Source organism: Mobula hypostoma, chromosome 6 (genome assembly GCF_963921235.1).
Source record: "Mobula hypostoma chromosome 6, sMobHyp1.1, whole genome shotgun sequence".
NCBI lineage: Eukaryota > Metazoa > Chordata > Chondrichthyes > Myliobatiformes > Myliobatidae > Mobula > Mobula hypostoma.
Genome location: NC_086102.1, coordinates 49371720 through 49393792, shown reverse-complemented (window position 1 = coordinate 49393792; position 22073 = coordinate 49371720). Strand labels below are relative to the sequence as shown.

The window sequence follows — 22073 nt, the reverse complement described above, 5'->3', positions numbered from 1 at the left end:
AAATTAATTTTTAGTGCTTTAGAAATTGTAGAAAAAACTGACTTCCAGAACTGTTCCAATATAGAACATATGTATATTTTGAAGCTTCTGTCCAAGGTAGCTTAGCAAAAATGAATTTTACACTTTGCTTTACCATTGAGAAAACATACTGTAAAGAATTCTTTATTTGCAAAATAATTGCAAATTAAATGTTTGAGTTATTTAAAACTGCTATTGCATGCAAGGACCTAATATAAATCGTGAATTTCTCTGAAATTAAAATTTAACTATTATTGGTCAGATAATTCCTTCATGCATAGCACTTCAGGAGATTAAGCATCAGTTAAAAGCAAAATTTTACTTGGCTATTCTTACTGTTTCTCCCAACCTTTTAATCTAGTCTGTCTTTCCTTATTTTATTTCCTTGTATCCAATAGTAAATTTGCCCCTCATCACAGCCATCTTGTTCCTTCTATATGTTTTTTTTTTGGCATGTGCCTGCATGTGCGCGCATCCATTATGATGTCTTTTTTTTTTACAAGGCACGGAGCAAGAGAGAGAGAGAGACTGTGTGGTGCGCCGCTCCTCTCTCAGACATTTTCGCAGCATTTTCCCTTTATTTTACGAGGTCGTGTTGCAATTTCGACACTCAACCCAGCATGGATGGAAAGCGTACTTGGGAGTGAACACAACTGGTTTCGAACCCGGGAACCTCCACTCCCTGGTCCGGCATCAATGTCATTGCGCCACCAGCCGGCCTCTATATGTTATTTTTAATCCCTAAAATAAGATGCAATGTATTTTTTTAAAAAAAGACATTCTGATTTGAATGGCTAATCCAACATTTTGAAATTTTGTTTGCGGCGGAACTCAATGTGGTAGATAACTGAAATAACACTCCCAGCAAACTATCCAACAGGTACATCTGGAACGCTTTAGTTTGTGTTTACAAATACTGTGATCTTTAATATGAAACCAATTCATACATCAGTGATAATAGACCTCATTCTGATTTATATATTTTTAACTATAATTTTACTACAAATGTAAAGATATCTTCTATTAATAGTTCTGTTAATTTTATTTCAACATTATTTAGCATTTTTATTTGGATATTTTTTACAGAGTAATGTTGATCCTAGAGATGATGTTTTCAGTTACCACCACCATTATGACAAACCAGTAATTGGGAAAACAGAAGATCGGAAAGAGTACAATATTGGCGTTCTGAGACATCTTCAGGTCATTTTTGGGCATTTGGCTGCCTCCAGATTGCAGTACTATGTGCCTAGAGGGTTCTGGAAACAATTCAGGTTTGTAGTTTAAAGGGTGTGCCTGCTCCTTGTGCAAAAATGCTAGTATTGAAACCTAATTCCAAAAAGGAAAGTTGGAAAGTGTATTACATCTGTTGACATTGTTAAAGAGGAAATGTAATCATCTTAGTTTTAAAATGCATTAACATTGTATTAATTTTTCTTCTTTAAAGGAAATGGGAATTAAATGTGCACGTAAAGTGTAAATAGAGCAATTGCTAGCAGATTATTTAACTTGGACTGAATGCAACATCTGGGATAACCATAGCGTAAAATTAGTGAATCTGAAGCAAACATATCGAAGAGTCTTCCTGTCTAGTATAGGGCAAAATATCACTTTTTCTACTTGTAACTCTAGGCTTTGGGGTGAGCCAGTCAATCTGCGAGAACAACATGATGCTTTAGAGTTCTTCAACTCATTAGTAGATAGCCTGGATGAAGCGTTGAAAGCTCTTGGCCATACAACTATGCTCAGCAAAATTCTTGGTGGTTCCTTTGCTGATCAGAAGATATGTCAAGGCTGCCCTCACAGGTGAATTTTTAAATTACTTAACTGAAAATGCCTGTTCTACTGTTACTCAGTAGTGATGAAGATTGCAGTTGAAATAAATAATAGTCACTGATTGATCAAAGTAACATTACTATTTGTTTCACTATATTATTGCATTAATTAAGAGGTTTGTCCTGTTTGGCTGCATTTATGTTGAGACATATTAGTGTATAATTAAGTTATGAATTTTATTCTTAAACATATAATACATGCAAGACCTTGGCAAGGAGTTGAATCATTATGGCATGGGACTTTTTGATTTAAGGAGATAGTTTTGCAAGAGTAGTACAGCCAGTTCCATTCTCAAATGCTTTCCATCCAGATCAATTTTTGTTTTCCTTGGTTATCTAACATAAGGTCATATCTAAATGAAAGATTGTTCCACAAAAATTTTCACAGAAATGGAAGGTCCAAATTTGAGAAGGCGTTATTTTAAATGTGCTCAGAATGGAACTGTAGAATTCCAAATCTTTTATAGGTTTTGAGCAGACTTTGATGTGAACTTTTGTTATGTTAAGGAAAATTACTGATAAAGTTATTGAAGTTGATTTGTCCTAGGATGCTGGCCTTAAGAACTTTTACAGTTAGGGGTATTAGACCTCCAACAATATGTAACTATCTTTCTGCAAGTTATGACTCCAACTGTTAGGGAATTTTCTTCTTGCAGCCCTTTTTTTTTTAACCAGGTCTAATTGATGCCACACCTTGTCTTGATGTCAAGGTATCACTTTCATCTCTGGAATTTAGCTCATTGATCCATATTTGGATCAAAACTTGATGAAATCTAAAACTGAGTTGTGGTCACACTGAGTATTAAGTAAATGTAATTAATAAGTAAACTTGATAGCGATATCAATGGCAAATTCCATTATATTGTCGATAATTAAGAGTTGTCCTGATTAGCCAGTAATTAGCTAAGGTGGGAATTCAGGAGAAAACCAAGGTTGATCATCTATTTGGCACTTCTGACTAGACACAGCTGTGAATGCTTTTGCATGTCTTTCACAATTACATGCTATGATCCTCAAGTTTTGAGGATGTTCTCAGAGCCAACATTTCCTGTTGATCGTCTCACTACACACCAACATTTATAGCTAACTGTAAATCTTTGATCTAATAGGTTTGATGTGAAATTGCTGAGTTCTACCTATTGCATGTTGTTACTGTTGTTTGGCACCTGCAGTTCTGTATTATCTCATCACTAGTCTGGCAGATCAATGTTTTTAACTGTGCTTAATGCTGATTCTGGCAAGGCCTTCATTGACATCATGGGAATGTGTAAGTGATCAGATCTGCTAGATATCAAAATGCTGACCAGGAATTAGCAGAAGGCATCTTGTAGCATTCTTGTTTTAGATAATTATTCTTGCCATTTTCTGCAATCTGTGTGTTGTAAACTTGTTGGAATTGTATTGAGCTCAGAAGGAATCTGGCACATTGGTGAATGACTGGTCAACAGATAATTAAATCTTAGGTTGGTGCTGGGGAAAAAACAGCAAAAGCATGTGAAACTCCCTTTTACTGGATGTCTCTGGAAATGTGACTCCTTAGTCCCTCGCTGACAGCCACTGGATTCTGCAGCGTGAAACCTACCTTTCTTAGGCTTCATACATCTAGAGTATATATGACTTTGGTCCTACCAAATCCGAAAGATTGGGTTGTCTCACCCACCCAAAACCCAGTTTGTGTGGATGCTAGCTTAAGCAAATAGTTATTAAAGGAAAGAGAGAAAAAAACAAAAAGGGCCCATATAGTTAAACAGTCACATTTGCATGGTGGAACTCAAATCTTGAACTTGGTAACTCGTGCACTGGACCCTCGATCTGTGTGAAATCACACACTACCTTCCAAATGTCGCTCAAAATCCATCTTGACAAAACAGGCTCTCCCACGGGAGTATTGTTCCTTCCTCCTCGAAGCCATTCATCTGTACAAAGCGCCTTGTGCAACAGGGACGGCATCCTCCACCAACTTCCCTCATGTCTTCTCCCAGCTCCCGCCAACAAAGACTTCTCCCTCCAGCACTCCCCATTCTACCATCCTGATCGGCTAACAGATGCCAGATACCACTTTCTAAGGTGAACATCAAAGCCTCTTATCTCAGCTCAAAACCAAACAAGCCGATAGCAGAACAGACTGCTCTTACAGAATTCTAAAATGAAATGCCTGCAGCATAGCAGTAAAAATCTTAACCAGGTCACTACACATGAAAGAAACTGTGTTAATTCGAGCCAGATTAAATTGAGAGTTTGGCAGAAGAAAAAATAAGAACAAACCACATTAAATAAAAATCATCCAGAAACTTCTGTTTCTGTCCTCCCTTCAGTCATAGGGAGAAGCAGCAGTTTTAGTTTGATGTGACTTTTCCTCACTAAATAGCAACTCTAATCTTGTGCATCAAGCTTTGTTTGTTTAACAATTCAGCATTTCTTAAAACTTATTCGAGTTAAACAGGAGTTTTGCATTTGGCAATACTGAAGGTATTATTTCACATCTGAGATGAAATCTCACTTACATTCTCATACTCACACACATTATCCCTTTCACTCAATTATCCCAGTTTTGAATCTCTTTCACCCTTATCCAAGGTCTAGCTGTGGCCACCACTGGGTTTCATCCTGATACCTGGCAAGGGCTCTGGCTTGACACTGACACATCTTCCAGTTTGCATTGTACAGTCTTGCAATGTGCTTTCAGCTGATTGCAGTGTCCTGGTGCATCTTTTTCTGGTTGTTAGACAGATTTTTTTGTCACTCCAAGGAAGTGGCTCATGTCTTTCTCATGGCTGATGAGCAGAAGCGAGTCATTTGGATCCTCTTGCCATTGAACCAAGACCCTCTGTCAGTCTAGCATGGATGCTGGTCAGCAACAATCCTGTTTAAACCTTGAGAAAAGGGAAACCTTATCCCAGTTCCCATGAGGAGATTGGTGGTCTTAAATTACTTTAATACAAAGATCATAAAAGACACAATTATGAATGATAGTTATGGAATGAGTAGGGGGAAACTAACTCTGGTCAAGGAATACTCTTGAAAGTTGGATGACACAACAGTCTAATCACCAACATTCATTTTCATCAGCGAGTATAAGACCTCAGCATCTTGATACTGGCACCTGTTAGATTATGCCATCTTTTAATTGAGGGTGTGTATTACTCATATCTTGAGATCTGCCAGTGACTTAAATTCCAACTAGTTTGCTCAATCATTTAGATCAGCCTGGCCCAAAAACAATATCAATAACTGAACTACTGCTGCAAGAAATTTCATGTCAAAGACCTCAAGGATAGCACAAAGCATTTGTCAGGTGGCTCCACGTGACTTGACTACTTTAAAGCAACATGAGCTAGTTGCTACTGTGTTTCAACAAAGTCTGTACTGCCCAAATTTAGAGTAGATAAAGATATTCTTGACTCCTCTAACAGAAAATGCAAGCTATAGTTAAAAACAGTCAAAAGATCAGTACTAAACTGACCACAAAAAGTTTTTTCAGAATTGAAATTCCATTAAGTGGAGGAAAATAACACTGCAGCCACCTAACGACAAGTATTCAAGAAAAAAATCTGGTGGCTTAAAGAACAACTGGTTGATGTAAAGCAGAGTGCAATCCAGCAACTGGCCAGTAACCAGTGTGAATTCTTAAGCACTGTCAAAGCCATCTACTGTCCAAACTCTGCGGCCCATCACATTGCCAAGAATAGAAGAGAAATTGCCAACCAATATTCTAACCATAATGTGAATGTCCAAGACAAGACTGCACAAGATCCAGTCTAACTTTACTGCCATCCAGACAGATGAGATTGAAAAGACCACCTGTCAACTGAAAAACAAGTCCTTGTTCTGTCAATCAAGAAATGACTATGAACAATCTTCAAGGTTCATGGCCCTCACAAATTCATCTCCATAATGGTGTCCTATAGGACAACATGCAAGCTGTGATTCTAATCGATGGGTCAACTAGTTCTAACATCTGATGCTCAGAGAAACAGGTTGATTTACTGGTCGAGCCATCCTCCACTTCAGTCTGCCAGTTTTTCTTTAATGATAATGCATTGTCTGTATTATATTTAAATTACTCTGAAGAGACATGCCAAGCCAGCTTCAAAACACCTACGAAATCTGCACACTCAGCTGCCTACAAGGGGAAAACAATTACCAATAAATTCCTGTTCAAGTTGTTCAGGAGTCTGACAGCCTGATTTATCAACTTGCACCTTCATTTAAAGGTCAAATCTTAAAAATTAGTCTAATAAATAATGGAAATATTTTCACATGAACTGTAGCAGTTTACCACCAGTAGCATACCATAAAGATATGCAGTGAATGATACCCAAATATTACATTATATGTTTTTCTTTGGCTGATCTAGGCATTGAATATTGGAACGAAAAAATGCTTTGAGTATATTCTGAATGCTAGTTTTTAAAATGGCATTTTTCTAAGTAGTGATTTTATCATATTGGTTACAATTTTTTTTCTTTCAGGTATGAATGTGAGGAATCCTTCACAACACTGAATGTTGACATTAGAAATCATCAAAATCTGCTTGACTCACTTGAGCAGTATGTTAAAGGAGATTTATTGGAAGGTGCCAATGCATATCATTGTGAGAAATGTAACAAAAAGGTAATGAATTTTGTGTTCAGATTTTATGAGGCTAAATTCTTCAGCCAATATTCAAAATCAGGTTTAATATCACCGGTATATGTTGTGAAATTTGTTAGCTTTGCGGCAGCAGTACAATGTAATACATAATAAGTATAGGGAAAAAAACGAATTACAGTAAGTATATATTTATGTTAAATAGTTAAGTTAAAGTAAGTAATGCAGAAACAGAAATTCTGTAATTCTGTCAGCTGTCAGAGCTGCATAGCATCTATGCATTTGAGCTCACTTGGTGGCAGTATTTCACAATTGTGTGTGTGTGTGTGTATATATGTATACATTTTGTGATTTTTTTTTTAAATGTTAATAATCACTACCTTTCGTGATAGCCAGAGTGTCTCAAGTATCAAAATCAGGATCTGGCTGTTAGTGCATTTACAACCACTATATTACCATCATATTTTTTTCTTTCACTGAATACCTGTGATTTGGATTAGGGCTTTTCATTCACCAAAACAAGAAGTAATGATGCTATTATTTTGGAGAAATCATTTTCCTTGATCTCCAAAATATATACAGCTTTGCTTGAAGAAGTTTAATGCAAATTATGAGCTACAAACAGTCACATCTCAATTGTTAGAGAGCTAGAAGCACTTTGCTGTTTTATTTGATATATCTAATTTGCTGATGTTTCCTAAATAGTTTCCTGGTTGTAAACGTCCAGTTCTCTTTGAACTGCTAGAACTGTTTTGATGTAGCATTTGATCATCTATTGTATGACAGGCAGCTGGAAATAAAATATTTCAGTTTTAATGCTGTAGAACTTTATAATAAGGAAAGTGAGTATGAGCAGGTTTGGAGAAGGAGAAAACTGTAAAGATTCCTGCAGCATTTTCTGTGTTGCTCAAGGTTTCCAGCATCTACAGTATCTCTTGTGATAGTTTAAATTATCATTATGGTTGACACGCCATTGTGGGCTGAAGGGGCAGTTCCTGTTCAGTACTGTTTCATGTTTAACTGAAGCCACATTGTAGAAAGCAGTATAAAGAAGCCTCATCCAGATTACATCCTAGGAATCATTCTGTGCCCTCTCTAAAGCATCCATAACCGGAAGTGCGAGTAGTACTCCAAATGTGCCCTAACAAATTTGTATACAGCTGCAACATGACTTCCTGATTTTATACTTAACACTACAACTGTGAAGGCAAGCATGCCACTTGCCTTCTTTACCACCCTGTCGAATTGTGTTGTCGTCTTCAAGGAGCTCTGGACTTGAACCACAACATCCCTCTGTAAATCAAAGCTCTAAGGGTCTTGCCATTTACTATATAATTTCCTCATGCATTTAACTTCCCAGACTGCAATAATTCACAGTTGTCCACATTAAATCTGCCATTCCTCTGCCCACTTTTCCAATGGATAGTATTCTAGCCTACTGAATCCTTTAACAAATTCCCTCACTGTCCACAGCTCTGCAACTTTTTGTGTCATCTCCAAATTTGTTAATCAGCCTACCTACATTTTCATCTAGACCGTGTGTGTATGTATGTACATATGTGCATACATAAAACGTGGACGAGACTGGAGATGATTATGGACTTCAGGGTGGTACAGGTTGACCACTCCCTAATGCACATTAATGGCTTTTCCATGGAGAGACTCAGGAGCACCAGGTACTGGTGTGCACATTTCTGTCAATCTCACCTGGTCCTTCAACACAACCTCTAGCCAAGAGAGCACAGCAGTACTTCCACCTTCTCTTCCCCAGCCCTTTCCCAATTCTCACCACATTATACTGAAGCGTTACTGAGTGTCCTGATCAGCTGCTTCATAGTTTGGTATGGGAATTGCAATGCATCAGCTCACAAGACCCTGTAACGGAGAGTGAAAGAGGAATTTCAGATTTAATGTGGACAACTGTGAATTATTGCAGTTTGGGAAAAGTTAAATGCATGAGGAAATTGTATGGTAAATGGCAAGACCCTTAGAGCTTTGATTTACAGAGGGATGTAATCCACCTTAATGTTTTTGCAAGAGCCCCAACAACACCACCATGTTTAATATATCCTTAAAGATCAGTTGACTCACTGGCCTCATTCTCCTTCATATCTTTCTCTTTGGTGAACACAGGTGCAAATTATTCATTTAGTGCCTTGCCCACCTCCTCTGGCTCCAGACATAACTTACCTCGTTTGTGCTTCACTGGATCTAAATGGAACGCTTTTGCTTTTATTATATACGTAAAATATCTTTAGGTTTTCTTCATTTTTTACTTGATATTTTATGGCCTCTTTCACTCTCTTGATTCCCTGTTTAAGTTTTTTCCTTCCTTAATATTCCTGAAAGGCCTTGTCCAATTCAACTTCTGAAACCATGTAAATGTTTCCTTTTTCTTTGACTAAATTTGCAACTTCTCTTGTCATCCATGATTCTTGAACTCTGCTATTCTTGTCTGTCTCCCTCACAAGATCTTGAATTCTGACCAGCTAATCTTTCAGTGATTCCCACATGAGATGTCTACTTCCCCAAAAACAGCCATTCCCAAGCCACTCACCCTAGCTCCCACCTAATATTGCTGAAATTCATCTTTTCCTAATTTAGCATTCTTTCAACCCAAAATGAGATTCTAGTCTTTATTCATAACTTTTTTAAAACTTAGGGAGTTTTGCTGTTCCAAGATGCAATCCCACTGAAACTCTATAATGTCACCATTCTAAGGATCACTGATCACAATCCCACTGATCAGTTGTTCCAAGATGCAATCCACTGAAACACCAATCACCTAGCCATGTTGATTTCACAATACAAGGGTCTAGTACGGCCCCTTCTCTGGTTTCTCTGTCAAGAAACCCACCTGGATACACCTAACAAATTCTGCCGTAACACTAAGAGAATCTCAGTAAACACTGGGGAAAATTAAAGTCACCAGCTGCAACTATCCTGTCACTTTTCCATATTTCCATAATCAATATACAATTTGTTCTTCAGTCTCCTGGCTGTAATTGGGGGCCTATAATATAACATAGCATATGTGCTAAGCCCCCATGATGCAAGAGAAGGGATTCTTAGTGTTGCTGTGCAATTTTAATCAGTCCTGCTATTACATTTCATCTATTAACAATGGTGATACTTTGATGAGCTCTGTAGATTCAATAGAGATCCCTTAACTGTTCAATATTTATGGATTTACTTAGGTAGACGGAGCAAATCATTTCTCTTAATATTTTCATGTCCTCCTTGCCATAATAATCTGTGTGAAGAGTAGTTCACAGCATTTCCACGTACCCATACTCGTTCTTTAGCGGCATCTTTTTAAAAGCCTACCTTTATAAATTTCAATACGTTTGCCAGTGCATTCTCCAGTTTTGAAGTTCAAGACTGTTAAGGACATTAGGGCAGTTAGAAATGTGGGAAACATCTGGATTTGAAATTGAGTCTTCAGCTTCCTTAAGTCCAGTTTATTGGAATCTAGTTCCTGGTGGAAAAACAAAAGAAGTTGTCTTGCCAAGCTGATAAATTTTCTCTAATTCTGTGCAGTTTGTGAGCCCAGTAAAAAAACAGCTTTTTGTTAATAGATACAAAAGGGAAGTTTTTTTGCTCTATTTGTATTTCTTCTCTGGTGATTTTAATTTAATCCTACACAGTCTGGCATGGGAGCTTGTTTCATATCTAAGTTTGATTTTTCTTTTGTCAGGAAGAAGGGTAAATGAGCTGAGAAAAGTAATAGGCTGTTGAACCTCTGACATATGAACTCAGTTGTCCACATTCAATTTTTTCAATCCACTCAAGATTTTGGATTGAAAGAAGCTGAATGAGGACAAAGCAGTTTGTAAATGTTCATGAAGCTGCATGTGGCTGGAAATGAAATTTGGTTCTTGTGAGTCTCATATTTGAATAGTCTCTTCACACATGTCGAATATGTGAAACAGCTGGTAACAACTAATGAATGATGCGGACTGTCAGCTTCCGCTTCGGGTGGTGCGGGGGGTGTGGGAGTGGTAGAATATTATCAAATAATGATTTGTCCGAGTCAGGGACATAAATTTCTCAATATTTAGTAGCAAAATTTTCTTAAATCCTTTGTCATGCAATGTTTTCTGTTTTTCAGGTGGATACAGTGAAGCGTTTGTTAATAAAGAAGTTGCCTCCAGTTTTAGCGATTCAACTCAAGCGATTTGATTATGACTGGGAAAGGGAATGTGCAATTAAATTCAATGACTATTTTGAGTTTCCTCGAGAGCTGGATATGGAACCATACACAGTGGCTGGGGTTGCCAAATTGGAAGGAGATGACATCAACCCAGAAAATCAGTTGATCCAGAATGACCAGCCAGATAATGAACAGCCTGGTAGCACGAAATATAGACTAGTTGGTGTGCTAGTGCATAGTGGTCAAGCTAGTGGTGGGCATTATTATTCATATATCATTCAGCGAAATGGTGGAGATGGTGAAAAAAACAAGTGGTACAAGTTTGATGATGGTGATGTAACAGAGTGCAAAATGGATGACGATGAAGAAATGAAAAACCAATGTTTTGGTGGTGAATACATGGGTGAAGTGTTTGATCATATGATGAAGCGTATGTCATACAGGCGACAGAAACGATGGTGGAATGCTTACATCCTTTTTTATGAACGAATGGACACATTAGATAAAGATAATGAATTAATTAAGTACATCTCTGAGCTGGAGATCAGCATTAAACCACACCAGATAAAAATGCCAATTGTCATTGAGCGAAGTGTACGGAAACAGAATGTGCAATTTATGCACAACAGAATGCAGTATAGTTTGGAATACTTCCAATTCATTAAGAAACTTTTAACATGTAACAGTGTCTACCTGAATCCTCCACCTGGTGAGTATACATTATTTTTTATTGATAACATTGCACCTTTAAGAATACAAAATATTGTCATTTCAGTTAAGTAGTACTGCTACTATATCTTTCGGGATGTGTTGTGTAAATGTGAAAATGTTTATAAAAACATAAGAAATAGCAGGAGTAGGCCATGTGGCCTGTTGAGCCTACTTCGCCATTCAATAAGATTATGCCATCAACCTACCATTTTGCCATAACCCTTATTTCATATGCTATGCAAAAATCTATCTGACTGTGTCTTTAATACACTTAATGAGGTAGCCTCTACTGATTCCATGGGCAGAGAATTCCACAGATTTACTACTCTCTGGAAAAAGCAGTTTCTCCTCAACTCCATCCTAAATCTGTTTCCCCAAATCATGAAGCTAAGTCCCCAGTTCTAGACTCATTTACCAATGGAAACAATTTTCTTGCCTCTATCTATTCTTTTCATAATTTTGTGTTATAATATCCCAAGTCATTCTTCTGAGAGTGTAGTTTCAGGCAACTCAATCTCTCATTATGAGCTAACCCCATCATCTCTGGAATCAACCTGGTGAACCTCCTCTGCCTTGCCTCCAAAGCCAGTATATCCTTCCTCAAGCAAGGAAACCAGAACTGCATGAAGTATTCCAGGTGTGGCTTCATCAGTACTCCATTGAATTGCATCATGATCTCCCTGCTCTTAAATTCAATTCCTCTAATAATGAAGGCCAACATTTTATTTGCCTTCTTGATAACCTGTTGTATCTGCAAAGTAACCTTTTGCAATTCATGCACAAGTGCTCTCAAGTTCTTCTACACCACAGCATGCTGCAATTTTTACTCCATTGGAGTAATCTGATCTTCTGTTTTCCCTTCCAATAACTTACTACTGAATAGTTTAAAATTGGAAGGCTTCGATCGAGCAATAGGATAATCCAACTTCCCTTTGCAGTCAGTAATAGCAATTTAAGTATATAAAATATGATAGCTAGATGAATTAGAGAGGAAAAGATTTTTCAAAGTATGTTTGGGTTCTGCTGCATAAAAAGATGGTCGATACAGAAATGTTTACATTTAAAAGGAACTTGGATGACCATTTGCCATAATATGCATCATTGTTGACTGGGAGTTGGAAAGTAGTATTGAGCTTAGTAATTATTTTCATTAACAAAATTATGATGGGCCTGTTTCCTTTTGTGCTATAATATTTTAATTCTGTAATCAATTCCCAGTTCATTTGCAAGTATATTTATTAGTAGGGAAGCTGAGAGAGTTCATTTACCTCATTAACTGAATTCTCACATGAAGAATAGTTGTGTCATTTTTGCACTGAAAATAGATTAAGTCAAAAGTGCAACTACAGAACTTAGACCTGCATTATATGGAGAAGTTGAATAGGCTAGAACTTTATTCCTTAGAATGGTAACATTATAGAGGTATATAAAATCATGAGTATTATAGATAAGATGAATGTGCATATTTTTCGCGGCAAAGTCAAAAAAAAAAGCAAGGATATAGGTTTAAAGTGAGAAGTGAAAAATGTAAAAGGGACCTTGGGTATTTTTTGATAAGGAGGGTGTATGGAATGAGCTGCCAGGGAAAGTGTTTGAGCCAGATAAAAATACCATGTAATTGTCATGGATAGGAAGGTTTTAGAGGGAAGTGCAGGGAAATGGGTCTAGCTACATGGACACCATGGTTGGTATGTGCAAGTAAGCCGCAGGGCCCGTTAGTATGCTGTATTACTCTGACTCCACAGGGACTCATGAATGTTGGATCTATGAATTTTGTCTCTGAACTTTACCGAATAACATCCCATTCTTGAGCCAAAGGCATGCTTCTGTGAGACTTGCAGAATAGCATGCTAGTAGTGACATTCCCATGTGCCTTACATCCTTTTTTTTAGGTGAGAGAGGTTGTAGATTTATTTATTTATTTGCTTTTGGTTGGGGAGGGGGAAGCATCAGAAAATTGATGCAGGACATCTGTAAAATTCATGCTTTGTAGTCAATGGTTGCCAGTGCTGGGGGACAAGATTGTTTGCCAGGGAGATGGATTAACAATCAATTTAATTATCTTGTGCACTACATTCCAGACAAGCTGAGAGTATTCACTCACGTTCCTTAAGGATGGTGAAAACAAGGCAAATAACATTAAGCAGATCAGGCAGTAACTGTGGAAAGAGATAAGAATAAACATCTTAAGCCAAAGTCCTTTGTTGGAACTGGGAAAAAGAGAAACCAGGTTATTTTGAAGTTGCAGAAATAGATGGGACAAAGAATATTCTGAATGAATCCAGGGATACTCTGGTGAATCCAGTTAGTAAATGAGACCAGTCCGGGGGTGTGGGGGCGAGGGGAAGCTGAAATGAAATGGAAAAACTGTGAAATACAGGCCAGAGAAATAGGAAACAGCATTAGTCAAAAGAGAAAAAAGCTGAAATAACGTCATAGATAAGTAACCCAGAGCAAAACTAACCAATTTTGATATAAATAGAGAAGCAACTTTGCTAAAGTTGAGTTTAAATGGTTCCTTGTAGATGGAACGTGACATCTTGTGCAGATTTTTTTTTTACTTTCTTTTAATATGCATGATTGTAAAACTGTGCTCTTTATTTAAAGACTAGTCAGTCTTCAATAACATATTATCTGCATTTTTACATCTGATGTCAACTTGCAGTTGATGGAAATGGACCTGCTCCCGTTTGAATGAATAAGAAAGTGAAAGTTGATAACATGACATATTTAAAGGAAACTGAAAGAACCTGAACTGTCAATTCATCTCTTTTCTTTTAAAAATGTAATTATGACCAGTCTTTCTGCATTGCTTACTCCTGCTCAACCTGCCTCATTTATATTCTACATTCTTTCATCCTGCATTGGTGGCTCCCTGAGCTACATTTGAAAATATTTTCTTTTTCTGCTTATGTGACCATCTCATTTTCACCCTGGATGTCAGTCTCTGTCCACTTCTATCCCCCATCAAGAAGGCCTTAAAGCTCTCCATTTCTTTCTCAACAAAAGAGCCTACCAGTTCCCCTTCACCACCACCACCCCCTCCTGCTAGCCGAACTGGTCCTCGCCATCAACAATTTCTCCTTTGGCATTCCCACTTTATCCAGTATGGGCACCCGCATGGGTCCTGGCTATGCTTGCCTTTCCGTTGGATACGTAGAACAGTCCATGTTACCAAGCTTTCCCCAGTGATGCATCCCAATTCTTCCTTAGCTTCATTGACGACTGCATTGGTGCTGCTTCATGCACCCATGCTGAGCTTGTCAATTTCATCAACTTTGCCTCCAACTTCCACCCTGCCCTTAAATTTACTTGATGCATTTCTGACAACACCCTCCCTTTTCTCAATCTCTCTGTCTCTGTCTGTGGAGGCAAATTGTCCACCAACATGTTTTATAAACGTACCAATTCCCATAGATATCTTGTTTATACCTTGGTAAAAAATGCTATTCCTTTTCTCAGTTCCTTCCACATCTGTTCCCAGGATGAGGCTTTCTTGTTCAGAACATCAGAGGTGCCCTCCTCCTTCAAAAATGAGGTTTCCCTTCCTCCACCATTGATTCTGCCGCAGCTCCTCCATTTCCTGGACATCCGCGCTCACCCCATCTTTCCTCTGTCTGAACAGGGATAATGTTGCTCTGGTCCTAGCTTACCATCCATGAGCCTCCGCATTCAACACATCATTCTCCATAACTTCCACCATCTCCAGAAGGATCCTCTTCCCCACTCTCCGCTTTTCACAGGAATCACTCCCTCCATGATTCGCTTGTCCATTTGTCCCTTCCCACTGATCTTCCTCCTGGCATTTATCCCCACAGGCAGCCAATGTGCTACACTTGCCCATTCCCCTCCTTCCTCATCTCCATTTAGGGCCCCAAATGGTCCTTCCAGGTGAGGCGACACTTTACCTGCAAATCTGTTGGGGTCATCTATAATATCCGGTGCTCCCAATGCAGCCTCCTCTACAGTGGTGAGATCCCCAATATAAATTGGGGGACGGCTTTGTCAATCACCTCTGCTTCATCTGCCATAAGTGGAATTTCCCAGTGGCCTACCATTTTAATTCCTGTTCCCATTCCTCTTCCGACATGTCAGTCCATGACCTCTTGTGCCACGATGAGACCACTGTCAAGGTGGAGAAGCAAACAGTTCTTATTCTGTCTGGGTAGCCTCCAACCTGATGGCATGAACATCGATTCCGGTTTTAAAAAAAAGTTTTCCCTCTTCTTCCATTCTCCACTCTGGCGTCTTACCACTTCTCCTTCCCTTTCTCCCATGGTCCAGTCTCCTCTCCCACTCATCTGGCTTCACTTGACACTTTCTAACTATCCTCCTTCGCCTCCTCCACCTTCCTATTCTGTCAGAATGGGGTGTCTTCCCCCTTCCTTTCCAGTCCTGAAGAAGGGTCTCAGCCTGAAAAGTCAGCTGTTTATTCATTTCTATTGACGCTGCCTGACCTGCTACATTCTTCCAGCATTTTGTGCGTGTGTGTTTGTGTTGCTTTGGATTTCCAGCATCTTCAGAATTTCTTGTGTTTTTACTTTTCTATTACTTGTTGAATTATTCCTTAAACACCTCTTAAAGGGACATTTTCAGCTATTCAGCTACTGCTCACTTGCATTTCTTTGTTTTTGTATGTATTCTCTTTAATCAAACTCCATATGAAGGAATAAACTACCTCACTTATATTTCTACCTTGTTAAACAGAATAGATTTGTACCTAGTTCTGTTATAGCACAGGCCCTCCAAATTCAACCCTTCAAATTGCCATTCGTTTGGCTATCCAAGGTGAAAATGAAAAATAAGCCAACAGGTATTTGGAAATCTGAAATATAAACAGAAAATGCTAGAAGCATTCAGGACATCCTGCAGCATTTGTGGAAAGATAGACAGTGGATATTTCATTGGACTTCAGCACTCGGTTTTCAACCTGAAACATCTAGCTGCCTCGCTTTCCACCAATGTTGTCTGACCTTTGAGTCAGTGGTAAAGTCAGATACACTAGTGAAATTTAAGAGACTACTAGACAGGTATATGGAGGAATTTAAGGTGGCGGGGTTATATGGGAGGCAGGGTTTAAGGGTTGGCACAACATTGTGGGCCGAAGGGCCTGTACTGTGCTGTACTATTCTATGTTCTAAGGAAGCCTTGTTTCAGATTTGGAATAATTAATACAATCAAAAATAGGGAAGTCTCAATAATTTGGGCCCAGGGTATGTTGAGTTAACAAAGAATGTATATCCAGCTGAATGTCAGCGCTTTTGGAAATGTGCACAAAATAGAGTAAAAGTGAATATTGGTCCCTTGGATGATGAACTAGGAAGAATTATATTGAGGAACAAGAAAATGTTGAATATTTTCTGTCTTCACAGAAATATGTAAAGCAATTTATTCCTTCATATGGAGGACTTCTGTCTTGCCCATCTTCCTCACATCTTTCGTCCTCGTTCCTGGAGTAGGGTCTGGATCCAAAATGTAAACTATACCTCTGCTTGACAAATGCAACATGCCCCACCAAGTTCCTTAAGTTTGTTCTTTGCTCTGGCTGTCTGAGTATAATGTATATTTAGATTTACAATACAAATGCATTCAGGTGGCCAACAGTTGGGCTTTACACAAATTGTTGTAAATAAACTCTTGGTGGAACTGTTTCAAGGACAACATTGGAGACTGGGGAGGATTCAGAAGAGATGTTGTTTGGGGTAGGAACAATTTCCACCAGGCAGTGGAGGGGGAACTGGTTGGATCTATGTTCTAGAAAGAAATGGAGAGTGCCTTCCCCAAGGGGAGTGAAATTGTTTTGAGATTTGGATGTCCTAAGTAATGATAGAGGCAGTCATTAGAAGTGGCTAAAATGATGGAGAGCATGCAAAGTGGGAAGGTTCTGGACATAAGGGGGACAAGAAAGGGTAATGGTATGAGGAGACAAGTTCAGTGCGGAAAGAGCAGGCAAGTAAAAACGGTGGGTCTACCAGAGCAGCCTTATTTGTAAATCTTGGGTAGGCAATAGAAGTGGGCTTTACAGGAGTGGGTAGCTGTCAGGTTGGAGGCTGTGGAGAGGATATCTCGTAAGTTAAAAATTGTAATGGTATGGGAGACAGTGGCCTAATTATCCAAATTCTGCAACTCTTTGTCTCCATTTATCTCTTTCCAGCCTCTGTCTTTGCCTCCAGATAAAGGATATTGACCTAAAGTGTCAACTATCCATTTTCCCCCTCAGATACAGTATGATCCATTTTTCTCCAAAAGTTTTTTTTGTTCTGGATTCCAACATTTGCAGTGTTATGTAGGAAAAGGGTTATTTTTAGGGTTGGTGCTCAGAGTAGAACAGTTTACAACCAAATTCGATGTGAAAGAACTAGATGAAACGTATCAAAATTGGCTGATGAAATGGCTGAGGCAGGTATGTTAGCAACATATATTAAAAGGAAATATATAAATTTGTCACCATCTGGAGGTGCAGGAAATGTTTGAGGATGTCCTATTGAGTATGAGCATTATGGGCTGGCAGAAACAAGTCGTTATCCTTAGAGGAAGGGAGTGAAGGAAAAGTGACAGCATGAAACATAAATACGTGTGATTGCGCATCTCGTTGGCTAAAGTTAAGTACTTTTAGTTAGAAGCAAGTATATTGGAATGCAAGTTTCTGGCATTGTGGGAAAAGATGGTAATTTCAGAAAGAGCCTGGCAGAAAGGGGAAAAGAGCTTGCAGGGAACAGGGCTGGGAGGTAGTTTGGTCATGGTCGTGCAAAGCTTGGCAGGCTTGATGGGTTTTGATACCAGTCTACATCTAGAAATGGAAATGAGGAAGCAGAGAAAGAGTGAAATTGGGACATGGAGTAAAATAGAGAAATGTGGGAATTTACAGACCAATAGAAAATTTCGAACTGGTAAGACTGGAAAGTGACACCTGAATACACCAATTATCTTGAACCTCTTCTCTGGTTACAAACTTTCTGCTGAGGGAAATGGAAGATGTTGGTCCTTCCTGGTTTTTTTAAATTGGGCTCTTTTTTCCTTGTTAAATTCTTCAATTAAGTGTACCCTTGTCAGTTGTTTCAGAAACGAAAATTACATATTAGCTAGCCCTGATAACCGTGGATTTCCTCTTCACTCTTTCAATGCAATCTGATTACTGTAGTATAGTGACCAGAAATCTATCTAACACCCTGAGCTCTAACCAGTGTTTTATAGTTTTGGTATGATCACATGCTCGAATAAAGGCCAAGTATCCCATATGCAGACTTATAGATACACTCTCAAAAGATTTTTAGATCCTCAAGAACTCCCTGTTCCACTATATTTCTTGATATCCACTCATTTGTGTTCATTGTATTTGCCAGTTTTGTAGTTATAAAGTCAGAATTTTGATGATATCCTGCAGTCTAGAATCTGCTACTTCTTGATCAGCCACACAGCAAATTTTGAAATCATCAACGTAGTTCTCTGGTCCCATGAAAAAACATTGGTTTGTTAACCCCAGCAGAAACCTGTGGCATTCAGTCCTCCAATTAGAACTCCCCATCAATAGTTGATTCTCTGCTTTCTCCTTGCAAGTCAATCAGTCCAACTTTCCTTGCCATTTTTCCCTGAATCCATCGAGCTCTTACTTAACCAATCTGCCCTTTGGAAATGTCAAGTGTCTTGTTGAAGTCATTGATGGGCATCAAATTCACATTTAAATATAAGGCAATGAACACCCCAAGGGATGATGCCTTTGGAATTGTAATTTCTAAACTCTATTACTAATGGCTTATTATTGTCATGTGTATCCCAAGATACAGTGAAAACCTTTTGTTTGTATGCCATCCAAGCAGATCATTCCACATCCTGGTACAGTAAGTTGGTTCAAAAAGAAAAAACAATGAAGGGAACATTGTTAGCTGCTTTTGCAGACTAAGAATTGAGATTCCAAAGAGTAAAGCATTATAATGTATGCATAGATCTGCTGAAAGCACCATAGAAGAGCTGCCATCTTGGAGTGAACAACTGTTCTTTCCAAACATTCCATGCACTTTCTTGTCTTTCTAATGCTCATCTACTGAGCTGTAAGTATTATTATCTGAAAGAAATTTGTATCTGAATGGATCAGCACAACTGTGGAGCCTGTTGTAAAGATCTATCAGTATTTTGTTGGCTTTATCAGAGCCCATTTTTCAGGTAGTTTTTTGTATTGCTGTTCCTCAGCTCTGGAACTGAGTTATTGTAGATTTCAAGGATAGATATCGTGATATAGACTTCTAAATTCAAAATCTTTATGCTAATAATGTAATTATTGATTTTTAATCAGGTTCAAATAAAATCTGTTAGTGCTTCAGTAAGCAATTGACTTTCTGTTGATATACTCTCCTTATGCAGGACAAGATCATCTATTATCAGAAGCTGAAGAACTAGCTATGATAAGTATTCAACTTGCTGCAAGATTCTTGTTTACTACTGGGTTTCACACAAAGAAAATAGTCCGAGGTCCAGCAAGTGAATGGTGAGTGACTTGTGATGTTGGTTTTTGCAACCCATTGTCTATTCTCATTGAGCTAACTGAAGTAGTTGCAGTATTTTAGAAAATGTTGAAGAATTCAAGAGGAGGAAAAATAAATCAGAAGCTTGCTATTTTCAAGCATCAGCAGTATTTTGTTTTGAAAACAATATTTATATCAGTATCCTTTGCCAATGCAAAACTTGAAACTTGACTGATTTTATTTTTGTCTTGTGCATGATTTTCTTTAATACTTCGGGGAATTGATAAACTAGGATTTTGTGATCATTCCTATAAAATCCATTGTCTATCAGTTTTCAAATTGTAAATTCCATAGTGGTAACATTTTAAAGCCTTGGAATATAAGCAAATTTAGTAATTTAATATTGTTAAATTGTTAATGTTATTGAATTAAATTATTTTTATCCCACGCTGTGAGAAATTAATTTTTAAACACAAACTCAATTTTGATACAACCTCAAATGTAACTCTTTGGCTTGTGACGGTCTCTTTGAATATAATCAAAGAGTAAAACTTGGTACTTTGCAAGGTCAGAAGAGAAATTGGTGCTTTCTCCATGACACTGTTACAGGAAAGATTTCCTTACTCAATCCATGGGTTGGTGAGCTGTGCTCTGCCCAGTCTCTTACTGTGAGCCTTTTGCTTTCTCCTGATTGTAAAATTGTATTGCTGAAAGAGTTCTTAGATGGACATAAACAGAAAATAAAATTAATTCACTTTAAAGGTATTTGACTATGATCATATTTTTAAAAATATTCTTCAAGTGGCTGTTAATCAAATGACACTGAATATGCTTGTTAAATGTTGCAACGTGGATGATTTGAACATTGAGAGAAATTGTAATGCCACAGGTGAATAGATAAATTTGGGAATCTAGGAATTAAATCGGAGACTAAACCATGTGATCTGTAAAGCTGAACAACGCAGTTATCTATCAAGCAGAACAGGTTTTTCATTTAAGAACAGTTCTATGTTCTAAGCTTATAGTCTTCAACGTACAGTTGAGAAAAGCCTCTTCTTTACCCTTCACAGGTATGATGCACTGTGTATCCTGCTTCGTCATAGCAAGAATGTACGCTGTTGGTTTGCACATAATGTTCTTTTTGCCTATCCAAATCGCTTCTCAGAGTACCTTCTGGAGTGCCCTAGCACTGAAGTAAGGAGTGCATTTGCTAAGCTTATTGTATTTATTGCACATTTTTCATTGCAAGATGGACCATGCCCTTCACCATTTACATCCCCAGGACCTTCCTCTCAGGTAAGAGAATTCACAGCTGGAAAAGTAACGTTTGTTTGGTTTTGTGGTAAAATACAAAATTTTAGCATTTTGTCCTCTGGAAAAATGACAACTGACTTCTATGTACGTACTCAGTAATTTCTGCTTTTCTTTAAAGGTATTTTTGTGCTTTCTGTATTTTTTCTTTATACTTTCTGTAATTTTGTGCAATAGTTTTCTGTTAAATTCCACATTTCTAAGACAGAACTTAGCATCAGCACTTTTTTTTTCATTTGTTTCCTGTCAGCTTGTCTTCTGCATCATGGAATGAAATAAACTAAGTTTAGGAGCCCTAGCATATTTAACAGAGTAAAATTTAGACTATTTGAAAAGATAGACATCAAACCTGACAAAGCTTTAACAACTTGTTTCTGAAAATGCTGTAGCTATTCCTTAACTTTACTGGACCAATTTTTGGTGGGTGTGACCATTGATTCCAAGGGCCACATGTTCAACTATTTAACCAGAACTAAATCCTGGATTTATTCTGAAGCTGACAATTCAGGATATATTTCATGACAATGTCATACCTGTTGCTACTCTTCACCATTGGAGTCCTATTGATTACGGTAGGGATTTAAGATTTGTGGATTTAGAAATATAAGAGATTCTGAAGATGCTACAATTTCAGAGTAACACACAGAAGTGCTGGAATAACTCAGTAGATCATGGAGCGTCTGAGGGAAAGGAATAAAGAGTCAGTGTTTTGGACCAAGATTATTCATCAGAGCTGGCAAGTAAAGGTTGAGAAGACAGAATAAGAAGGTCGGGGGAAGGGGAAAGGGTACAAGCTAGAAGGTGATAGGTGAAGTCTGGTGAGGGGAAAAGGTAGGTGGGTGTGAGAGGGGGAATGAAGTGAGAAACTGGGAGGTGATAGGTTGAAAAGTTAGAGCTGAAGAAGGAATCTGAGAGGAGAGTGGACCTTGGGAGAAAGCAGAGGAGGGGCAGCAGAGGAAGGTGATAAGCAGGTGAGGAAGAGAGAAGGGTTAAGAG

The 22073-nt window shown here is 38.2% G+C and overlaps 1 protein-coding gene across 5 annotated transcripts in view; it reads left to right on the top strand.

Annotated features, from left to right (window-relative positions):
- Positions 1-22073, top strand: part of usp9 (ubiquitin specific peptidase 9) — a 280005-nt gene that overhangs the window by 225081 nt on the left and 32851 nt on the right. For all 5 annotated transcript variants that reach the window (XM_063050799.1, XM_063050801.1, XM_063050798.1 and 2 more), the window contains 6 exons: positions 1105-1292; positions 1651-1824; positions 6326-6467; positions 10555-11305; positions 19666-19789; positions 20837-21062. In XM_063050799.1, the coding sequence (XP_062906869.1) occupies positions 1105-1292; positions 1651-1824; positions 6326-6467; positions 10555-11305; positions 19666-19789; positions 20837-21062 (1605 nt within the window). The remainder of the gene's footprint in view (positions 1-1104; positions 1293-1650; positions 1825-6325; positions 6468-10554; positions 11306-19665; positions 19790-20836; positions 21063-22073) is intronic.